Source organism: Phascolarctos cinereus, unplaced genomic scaffold, assembly GCF_003287225.1.
Source record: "Phascolarctos cinereus isolate Bilbo 61053 unplaced genomic scaffold, phaCin_HiC Scaffold_5;HRSCAF=322, whole genome shotgun sequence".
Classification (NCBI taxonomy): Eukaryota; Metazoa; Chordata; class Mammalia; order Diprotodontia; family Phascolarctidae; genus Phascolarctos; species Phascolarctos cinereus.
Genome location: NW_027555958.1, coordinates 374,010,438 through 374,021,939, shown reverse-complemented (window position 1 = coordinate 374,021,939; position 11,502 = coordinate 374,010,438). Strand labels below are relative to the sequence as shown.

Genomic DNA, 11,502 nt, shown 5'->3' with positions numbered 1-11,502 from the left:
TCTACATGGCTGCTAGCGTGCTGTCTCCCATAATCACATGTGAGCCCTTTAAGGGAAGGGGCTTTTGCCTTTCATGTGTCCTTGGTTCCTAGGCACGGTGCGTGGCACACAACGCTCACTTCTCAATGTCTCCTGACTGACTGACCTATCTATGCTGGTAGACTGTTTCCTCGATAGTTCTCTACCCAGTGAAATGACAGGTCCCAGGCCAGAAAAAAATACTGTATATACCTTCTAGCCCAGCATAGGGAAAAGAACACTGAATTTAGATTATAGTAGCCTGGGAAGGATGGCAGAGTCCGGACTCCTCATTTTTTACATAAAAAAAACTGAGGCTCAGTAAAGTTAAGTGACTTTGCTTTTAGTTACCCCACAAGGCAAGCATCAGAGGGAAGATGTGTTTTTTGTTTTTAGGTTGGGTTTTTTTTTTGGCTTTCTGGTGAGGCAGTGGAGGTTAAGTGAGTTGCCCAGGGTCACACAGCTAGTAAGTGTTAAGTGTCTGAGGTCAAATTTGAATTGAGGTCCTCCTGACTCCCAGGCTGGAGTTCTATCCACTACACTACCTAGCTGCCCCAGAAGATTTGTTTTTAAAAAACGTTTAAAATTTATTTTCAGTTCCAAATTATCTCTCTCTCTCCCCTCCCCCCCAATAAGAAGTCAAGAGGTAAGATTTGAACCTTGGTCCTATGATTCGGGAGCTAGGGCTCTTTCCACTGCCTCCAGAGGAACTAGGCTAACCCAGCTCTTAACAGCTTACAGATATGTGCCCTTTTTGTTATTGTTCAGTCATCGCCAATCATGTCTGACTCTTCATGACCCGCTGTGGGATTTTTCTTGGCAAGAGCTACTGGAGTGGTTTGCCATTTCCTTCTCAAGCTCATTTTACAGATGAGGAAACAAGCAAACAAGGTTAAGTGACTTGCCCAGGGTCACACAGCCAGTAAGTGTCTGAGGCCAGATTTGAACTCACAAAGATGAGTCTTTCTGACTCCAGGCCTGGCATTCAATCCACTGCAGCACCTAGCTGTGCCTTGTGGTGTCCTTAGGTAAGCTAATTCACTTCTCTGGGACTCATTTAACTCACCTGTTAAAATGAGGACCCGGGTTGGCCTACCAGAGCTCTGAGATTCCTTCTGGCTCTCAACTATCACCTCCACAATTAATTTACTCCACTGGAGAATGGATGTCAAAGGACTTTATGAACACATAAAAATGTAAGTTTTATTATTATTTTTAGACTTGCTTATGGCTTCTGGGCTTTCTCCTCCAGATGCCACCTCTCAGTGGCAGCCTCTAATTCCTCCCTTAGCAGGGTAGCTGGGGTTTGGCTCAGATTCAGAGGGGTACTAGGACCTTTGGTGAAAATAATTAGGGTTTCCCTGACTGGGGAAAGGGCAGGGGAAAGTGGGGAGAAGGGTCTGGAGAAGCCATTTGCTTCAACCAACAATAGCCTGAGCCCCAGGACTCAAAGATCACCTCAAAGGCCTTACCTTTTCCAGGTTAGACTTGTGCTTATTCATGACTTCGAGCATGTGAGTAATGTCTGGAATTAGGAACACAAGTTAGTGCATTGGGGAACCTGGCCCGGCTTACCCTGTTCCACGCTTCCCCGGCCCTACTATTTCGTTTCAGAAGAGTTTCAAGTCCCAAGCTCTCTGGCCTCACTGGCGCAGACAAAGAGAGCCCCTTTCATAAGCACTGGGAAGCTATGTGGTCCAATGCCCACTCCCAGGGCCATCCCTTGTCTCCCACACCTCCCAACTGTTTGAGCCCCAAACAGGCCCAGCACTCACCACCTTTTGAATCCAGAACCAAGAAGAGGCAGCTCGGATTTACTTCAGATTGAGCCAGGATTAGGGAGCAGTCCTGGGTCCCAGCTTCTGCCTCAGACACCTTAGGCTCACAAACCACCTTAGTTAAGTTGTCTCCCTGGGCCTTTTTAAAATCCTCCTGGACCACAAGACATCATGAGGACAATAGAATAACTAAAAAGAACACTTGAAGGAAGTCAGACTAAAAGTAATGACAATGACCAAAATGTTGGTCACTAAAAAGAAATAACAAAACATGCCTCCCTCTTCTGGGTAGCGAGTGTGTGTGTGTGTGTGTGTGTGTGTGTGTGTGTGTGTGTGTCTATGGGGGCAGAAGGTAACATATTATCAGACAAGGTCACTGTATTGGTTGTTCTGGATGAACTATTTGAGGGAGGTGATCAAAAAGTGACTATTTATAAAAACAATGCACTCATAAAACATTTTTGATGTCCTCCTGGCAAAGCATAAGAAAAACAGTTTATATGATGCATGTGTGTGTGTGTGTGTGTGTGTGTGTGTGTGTGTGTGTATGCTGGGAGCAGGATCCAGGAATTAGCCTAATTCAGTGCACAACATTAGCATCCCACATAAGCTGCACCCCTATTCTCAAGCACCCACTTCAGTTAAAGCCACAATATTATCCTTTCTACAAAGGGAAATGAGTCTCTGTACTAAACTTCCAGGTCGTGAGAAGGGCTGTGACTCACAGATGAGAAAACGCAGTCCAATGACTTTGTGTTCTGGGGTGAGGTGTCGAGTTACCAGACACCAGAACCTTGCCACCAGAAGGTCAGCAAGGGTGGCAATGGACAACAATGAAACCCTGTCCTCAGGAGCTCACCCATGTGCACAGGTAAGGGACCTTAACGCTGTTGTGATGTCTTGGCACTCTCAATACACTGTCATATTCCTCTAGCACCTTAATACACAGCACTTTCCAAAAAGAAATAATTTACTGTAACATTGCAGTAATTGCAAGGTTGGGGACAAAGGACATAGGGTACCAGGGAGAAGAAAGAGGACTCAACTATTCAACAGTATTTTTGAGAGGCTCCTTATGCCTGGACACTGTACTCAGCACTGAGGAAACAAAGGCAGAAATTGTGACAGTTCCTGCCCTCAAGGAGATTATAATCTACCGAGAGAAAATAGCTACAGATAGAAACAGAGAAGCAGAGCAAGAAGGAATCATAGATCTAGAACTGAAAGGGTTCTCTATGGTCAAATCCTATTTTACAGAAAAGGAAACCGAGGTGCAGTAATTTAAGTGACATGCCCAAGATCACACAGGTAACAAACATCGGAGGGAGGATTTGAAGCCAGGCCTTCCTTGACGCCAAGTCCAGTGCCCTAACTGTTGCTGGGACATCCTACCTCTTGGGTTGCTCTTCCAATAAGGTTCCCTCTCTGGTATTACTAGGGAAATGGGTCTGGGTGAAGAACTGGCCGTTGACTGTCCAAGAACCACCATTTGAGGAAGTACCCCTCCATGTTAGCTATGCTCACATCAGACCCCACTCAGCTCATGAACCATCCCCACTGCTTTTCCACTTTGCCCCCATGGCCTAATGGCTTCACCTCATACTTCCACTGTGAAGTGACCTATGTGTGGGTTTTCTCCATTAGAATGTAAGTTCCTTGAAGGCAGGAACTATCTTTCTGTGTGTCTATGTATATGTGTGTGTATGTATCTATGTATGTATGTATGTGTGTGTGTGTGTATATATATATATATATATATATATATATATAAAATACATATATATATAAAATATATATATATAAAAATATATATATATACACACACACTTATGTATATATGTTTATATATAAATGTTCCCAGTGCGTAGCACAGTGCCATAGTAAGTGCTTCATAAATGCTCTATCCATCCATCCACATCTGCATCTATCCACCCATGTATCTATGTATGTATCTAACCATCCATCCATTTACCTATCCAACCACATATCTATTTATCTATCTACCCATCCATGTATCTATTTATCTATCCATCCATGTAGGTATATATGTATCCATCCATCCATTTGTCCATTCTTCCACATATCTATCTTTCTTATCTATCTATCCATCTATCCTTTTATCTATTTATCTATCCATCCACATCTCTTTCTATCTATCCACCCATGTATGTATCCATTCATCCATATATGTATTCATCCATGTATCTATTTATCTTGTCTATCCTTCCATGTATATGTATGTATCCATCATCTATGTATCTTTCTGTCTATCCATTCATGTATGTATCCATCCCTCCTTGTATCTATTTATATCTATCCATACACATATATCTGTCTATCCATCCATGTATGTATCCATCCATCCATGTATCTAGTTATCTATCCATCCACATATCTGTCTATCCATCCACATATGTATGTATGTATCCATCCTTTCTTGTATCTATTTATCTATCCATCCACGTATCTATCTTTCTACCTACCCATCCTTAACACATATGTAATCACAAGGCAGAGTTGCTTTGGCGGTGGCAGCAGCTGCAGACATCCACATCCCCTTTCCCTCCACCTCCTGGGGTTGATTTAAACTAAGCCTGTGTCCAGCACGAGCTCCTTGCCTCCTCTGCACAGGAAAGGAACTGCAACCGGGGCTCTCTCCTCTGTCCGGTCGGGGGAGGAGGAAATGCCAAAGCAGCTCTGGCTACTTTCCTGTTGGGATGGAGCTGGGGTGGAGAAGAAAGCTTCCCGTCTGCTGCCGTTGCTCCTCCTCCTTCACGGACAGAGTGAGAGGGGTGGGGGCTGGGCACCAAGGGCTCCTCCCAGCTGGGAATTGAAGCCTGGGTATTTTCCTACTGCTTTTGCATAACACCAGAGGCCTTGGCTACTGCACACAGCAAGGTCAAGGTCGGCCACGGCCTGTGTTCTCTCCTTTCGATTGGGTGTCAGGGAAGGCTGAGGGAAAACAACCTAGTGGTGGATTATGCCAGAAGAGGAAGGCTTGCCAACTTCTATAAAGCATCCTGGGAAGAACCTGCAAGAGGGTTTGTCATTGGCCAGAACAGGCTTGGAAATTTTGAGCCGGAAGGAAGCCTTTAGAGGGGACCTAGTCCAACCACCCCCCACCTCAACTTCAGATAAACAAACTAATGCCTCCCAGATGACTTGCCCTAAGTGACACTGCTCATGATGGCCAGAGATGGGATTTGAACCCAGGTCCTCTGACTCTATCTTCTACACACTATACCCTACACCACTTGTTTAACACATCCTGCATGGGCAGATGCAAGAAGTGGGTCTCTTCTCTCCTTCTCATTCCCCCATTCTTAAAGATCTTTAGCAAGGTTTCTCCAAGATCAGCCAGTTCTTCCATGATTTAAAGCTAAAAACTAAATTTCAAGAGGTTGGTGATGTGACAAAAGTCACACAGTAAGATACCTGACTCCTAATCCAGGTCTAGAGGATAATAACAATAGCAGCAGCTAACATCTATATAGTACTTACTTATGTGCCAGACACTACTAAGCACTTGACAAATATTATCTTGTTTGAGCATCACAACAATCCTGGAAGGTAGGTGCAATTATTATCCCCATTTTACAGATGAGGAAACTGAGGCAAACAGGGGTTAAGTGACTTGCTCAGGATCATACATAGCTAGTAAATATCTGAGGCTAGATTTGAACTCAGGTCTTCCTGACTCTAGGCCTGGTGCTTTATCCACTGCACCCCCTGGCTGAATTCCTTTACATTCCAGAGGCTTAAGGAGGGAGGGGTAGGTAGATGCCTGCATGGTTTAAGCCACTGCTGGTGCCTCCCCTCATGAAAAATGCAAAAAAGCATAGGTTGCCCACAGAAGTCACCAGGCATATGTCCAACGACCTCTAGGGTAGATTCACCCTGGAAGAAATGCTGGCAGGAGTCATTCAGCCAACAAACATTTATTAAATGCCTACTATGTGCCAGGCACCCTGGTTCAGGTTCTCATTATTTCTCACCTGGACTTTTGCAATCGCTAATTTCCCTGCTCTCTAACTCATGTCTTATAGCACTGCTCGAATAATCTTCCTAGAATAATTTATATAGTAACAAGACCACCCAGACAAACAACTTTGAAACACTTAGGAATTCTAATCAACCCAATGATCAATCCAATGCCAGAGGGGATTCTCTGCTGCTCTACTCCTGATAGGGGGGTGATGGGCTCACAGAGCATATCGAGATATGTTTTGGGGGGACATGGCCAATGAGAGAATCCATTTTGCTTGACTATACATGTTTGCAACAGGAGTTTTATTTTTCTTGCTTTCTCAATGGAGGGTGTGGGAGGAGGTGGGAAAGAGGAGCATATTCATTTGAAAACAAATAAAATTTAATCAAGGTAATCTTCTTAATGGCCCGTTTCTCAAACTGGCATTCAAAGACCTTTACAATATAATATCAACCTACAATTCAATTCAACAAATACATAGAGCTCCTCCAATGTAGAAGACATTGTGCTAGGTCCTGGACATACAAAAACAATATGGAAACCAGTCCTAGCCTTCGAGGAACTTTCATTCTACCAAAGAATACAATGTTTATACAAATAAGTTAATATAATACAGGGTGTCCCAAAAGTCTTAGTGCAGTTTGGAGCTTAAATTTTTTTTTTAAAAGTGCCTACCCACCCTCCTACTTTAAGCATCTGTGATGTAAAGAAATTCAGCCAGGGAGTTCAGGGGATAGAGACCCAGTCCTGGAGTCAGGAAAGACCTGAGATCAAATCTAGCCTCAGATATTTAGTAGCTGTGTAATCCTGGGCAAATCACTTAACCCCTCAGTTTCCTCATCTGTAAAATGGGGATAAAATTGGCTTGAAACAAAATTCAAAGTGAAGCTTTAATGAGGCTGCAACTGCACTAAGACTTTCGGGATACCCTGTATTATTTCAGGAGGAAGACAGAAAGAACTAGCAAGTAAGGAGTTCAGGAAAGGCTTTCTACAGGACAGAGAAGAGTGCCTAGGACAGAACCTTAGGGCATTCCCACAGGTAGGAAGGGGCGAGGCAGGAAACAGAAGATGATTCTGAGGATGAGATGGTTAGACAGGTAGCAGGAGAACCAGGAGAGACAATCAGAAAGCTGTCCAGTGGGGCAGTGAAGTGGCGTAGTGGATAGAGTGCCAGCCCTGGAGTCAGGAGGGCCTGAGTTCAAATCTGGCCTCAGACACTTGACACTTACTAGCTGTGTGACCCTGGGCAAGTCACTTAACCCCACTGCCTAGCCAAAAAAACCCCCCAAAAAACAAAAACAAAAGAAGACTGTACAGAGTGTCAAGGATGCTAAGGGAGAAGACAGGAGGAGGAGGAGGAGGAAGGATGTTAATAGCTTCAAAAGCTGAAGAGATGTCAAGAAGGATTGAGTAAAGACCATTACATTTACCAGTCAAGAGATCACTGTTAACCTCAGAGAGAGGGGCTTCCATACAGGGGTGGTGCCCCTCCTCTGTATTCCCACTGAAGTCATCATAGTCTAGGCCTTCACCCCTCCCCATCCAGATTATTGTAATAATTTCCTAACCTTTCTTCCTGAATTCAGTCTGTCCCTTCTCCAACCTAGCCTTCGTGCAGGGTCTTATTGATTCAAATTCTACATGATCTGGGGCCAATGGGCAGGCTAACCCAGACTAGCCCCTTCCCTTTCCCCTTTCAGGTACATTTCAGACAAACTGGAGCCACTCCAACTCATCCTCTCACCCTCTCACCTCGCAGACTGCACTTGAGTCATTTCCCACATCTGAAATATGTGTTCTTTCCTCTGCCTTCCATTTGCTGCTGACATCTCTCGTTTTCTTCAAAACTCAAGTCAGATGCCACCACCTCCAGGAAGCCTTCCCTGACATTTATCTCCTCTCTTTAAATGTCTTCTCGTTCTTTATATTTACCTTCATTCTCCTTTCTATCACAATGTCCAGGATCATAAAACCATGGAGTTAGATAGCAAGGGATCTCAGATGTCATCTAATCCAACCAACTAATTTTAAAAGTCAGGCTTCCTGTGAGAGAGGTAATGAGTTCAAAGTGCAGATCACAAAATATAGCTAGCATTTACATAATGCTTTATGGTTTGCAAGAAGCTTTACAAATATTATCTCATTTTATCCTCATCATAATTATACTTTTATCTCCCCCTACAATGCGGCCATGTGCCAAATTCTTTTCCAGATTCCTTTTTATTTTTAATTTAAACTTTATTTTTATTTTTAATTCTATATTCTCTCCCTTCTCTCCACCACACCCCTCACCTATTGAGAAGGCAAGAAATGATACCCATTATATACATACACACACACACACACATATATACACACACACACATGCACATGTGTGTATATATACTATGTTCTGAAAAAAATCCATTCCTTTTATGTGTTGTCTTCCTCCATTAGAACATAAGCTTCTTGAGGGTATCCACTGTCTTTCTGCTTGTATTTCCAGCACTTTGCACAATGCCTGACACGTATTAAGAATATAATAAATGCTTGTCAACTGACTCAAAACAACACTAGTAGGTAGTATAATTTTCTTCATTTTACAGTTGAGGAAACTAAAGCAGAAAGAGATTAAGTGCTTTGTCCAAGATGACACAACTCATAAGCATCTGAGGCTGAATTTGAACTCAGATCTCCTGTTCCAGTGTTCTAATCCAGCATACCACCTAGATATGTTTTTTGGACATTGCCTGTATAGAAGAGTTTGTCTTTTTTTTTTTTTTTAATAACAAGGGAATGGAGGCGGGATGAAAATAAAATAAGATTTTAATTAAAAAAAGAAAATTCAAAGCCAAAAACATTTTTGAGACCCGGTAAGACTAAGTGACTTGTCTGAGGTTACACATGGAATACTGGTTCTGAATTACTGGGGTTCTTGTCCTCACCCTCCTTCCTCCCCATCTTAGACTGATCATTAGCCATGTGACATTTATCTTTGTACTCCCAGGATGCAGCTCAGTGCCCAACACACAGATGCTAAATGTGTGTCTGTCACATACAACTGAAGGCCTGATTTAAATACTGTCTCCTCTACTAAATCTTCCCAAATCGCTCCGCCCCCATTGGTGAGATGGTAAATACAACAACTGGCTTTCTGGCTGGTAAATATAACTGGCTGGGACAGGGGGCATGTACACACAACACGCTTAAGTTTAATCTACATTATTGACATCCAGCACTTTCTTACGTTTAGACAAGTCTAGATAATAAACAAAACAAAACAAGAAAATGAGAGACAGGAGCAGATTTGCTGCATTTCTTTCCAAGGTGAAAATGCTTCTACTGAGTATTTAACAACTGGCTATCCTGATCGATCAGAGCTGGCTCCAGCACACCCAGCCTTAAAGTACTTTCTCTCTCATCTGATTTTTTTTTATTGTACTTGGTACCATCATATGCAGGTCTCTCATTCTTCTTCCTAAGATCAATCTTTTCACTGGTACAGGGTTGTAGCTTAGAAACCTCTTCTATTTTTAGGCCAATTCTTCCTCTGTCCAATAAATTGCCAATGACCATGACTACTTCCTCCTATCTGTGTCCCCCTTCTGTTCTGTCCCTTCTGTAAAGCCCCTGATTGGTGCAAGTGACCTCGGAGGTGGAAAACCATTGGGATGCATCTGGGTGGGACCTTCCCTTCCCTTCCCTTCCCTAGAGATCTGCTCTGCTCCAAGGAAACTGCCCTGACCCCAGGAGCTGCCAAAGGGGCCGCCAGGTCCAGGTGTCTCAGAAAGACTTCTTGATGTGACCACGTGCCGTAGCCAAGGTCCTTGGGTCTGAGTCTCTTAGCAAGACCATAATGGACTTCTTCCTCCTGTAGTCGCCCAGAGAGCATTGTACCTACGGCTCCCTGGAGACATTTTTTATTGCATCCCATCTCTGTTTAGAGGCAGAGTGGACAAAGGGTCTCTAGCACGACTCGGGTATTACTATTACCTGCGTCATACATGGCAAAAACTTCATTTCTCAGCCTCAGTTTCCTTCTAGAACACGGAGGGGTTGGACTAGATAGTGTTGGGGGTCACTTCCAGCTCTGAATCCGTGACCTTTCCTCAGTCTTGCTTTGTGGGTATCATTCCCAGCCCTGGTCTAGCAGGGTGGTTGGGGTACCCCAGTGCTCTTGCCTTGTTGTCACTTTCCACTCCCTCCCCACTGCTCCTTTGAGTGTTCCCAATTTAGCCTTTCCTTAAACATACAAAATAAAAGAGCCTATTGTTTTCAATAGAGATCCAGCTTGGCAGAGAGGAGAGAAAGCTGCCTTCAGATCTCAATGAAGGGGTGCACTGGAACCCGCTCCAACCAGCTCCCAATTGTTCAGTTTTCAGAAATCCACAAACATTCTAAATCACTGCATGATTTATTGTTTTGTTGATTATCTTTTAAGAAATACTGGAGAAAAATAATAATGTAGATTTAAAAGATGTTATGGATATATTTTTAGAAAGCCAGTTATTAAACATTTACCAGCATACTCCTATCTATAAGGCTCTGGATTCAAGCCCGTAACTTATTCTGGAGGTGTGACCCTGGGCAAATCATTAGACCTCTCAATACCACCTCTCCCCACTGCCAGGCTTCTCTCAAAGTCTGTGAACTCTAGGGGTGGTGTTGCTTTACTTTGGTACAGAGAGTATCTGAGAGAAAAAAATATTATTTTCAGCATTGACTGGCTCATCTGATTTTTCTGGAAAGCCCTTTTAGTTCCAGAAATGGAACTCCCTCTGACATGAGGAAGTGCCAATACAGAACACACAGCACCTTCCTAACTGAAGGGGCTGAATTAGGTGGCTTTCAGCTCTCAATCTATCATCTTATGAATTGCGTGGTCAGAAATCACAAGAAGGAGGCTACCTTTGGAGAGCTGAGCCTCTAGGATGGTCCTCAGAAAAAGACCTGTGGCCCAGGGTCTTCTAACCTGATCTTGGAACCTTCCCAGCTTGGCTGGTCGCTCCAGAAGCTTCACTTTATAGTTCCAGGTCACCTCCCTAAGCACAACGAAGCATCAGTGGCAGAGGATGGGAGGCCAGGCTTCTCATGCTTAACTTCTAATCATTATAGTTAACTGTGCAAATGTCTATCTTATCTCTCCCTCTGCTGGACTGTGAGCTCTTGGAAGGCAGAGATGACTCTGTATCCAACTGTTCTGTCTTCTCTTCAGGGTAAATAAGCATTTTGTATGGGGTTTTTAGTTTGTTTTTGGTGTCCTCCCTAGACCTTAACACAACAGTGAGCACCCCGAATGGCTGAACACTCTGCCAGCCACACTAAGTTGTTCTACTGCTGTCCTTTAGACCCCCATCGGAGGGAGCAGCAGCATTCAGCTTCTCAACCCACTGAGTCCAGCAACAATTAATACTTGGGCTCTCAGGGCAGGTGGATCTTAAACAAAAGCACAATGATTTTCCGGATGCCTGAAATAAACATCCTCTCCTGAGGCCTGGACAGATATCGTGGGACAATAAGCAGGAGGAAACCAGCCAAGCTGTGCGATTCCAGAGGCGTATTTACCCAAATGGCCCCTACGTACACGTGGCCATTCTTTCCCTCTTCCCCTTCCATGGAAGCTCCTTGAGATCAGAGACTGTTTTACTTGAGGCAGGGAACTTGGCACATAGAAGGCATTTAATGTGAGCTTGCTGACTGAATGACTGATTGATAACTACCATTAAGGAAATCTGGT

The 11,502-nt window shown here is 43.7% G+C and overlaps 1 protein-coding gene across 3 annotated transcripts in view; it reads right to left on the bottom strand.

The window, feature by feature from the left end:
* CD34 (CD34 molecule) overlaps positions 1–11,502 on the bottom strand; it is a 34,677-nt gene that overhangs the window by 3,601 nt on the left and 19,574 nt on the right. For 2 of the 3 annotated variants that reach the window (XM_021007823.2, XM_021007821.2), the window contains exons 5-6: positions 1,794–1,950; positions 1,491–1,543 (exon numbers count right to left, since the gene is read on the bottom strand). In XM_021007823.2, coding sequence (XP_020863482.1) covers positions 1,491–1,543; positions 1,794–1,950 — 210 coding nt within the window. The remainder of the gene's footprint in view (positions 1–1,490; positions 1,544–1,793; positions 1,951–11,502) is intronic. The other variant, XM_021007822.2, reaches the window with a different exon arrangement.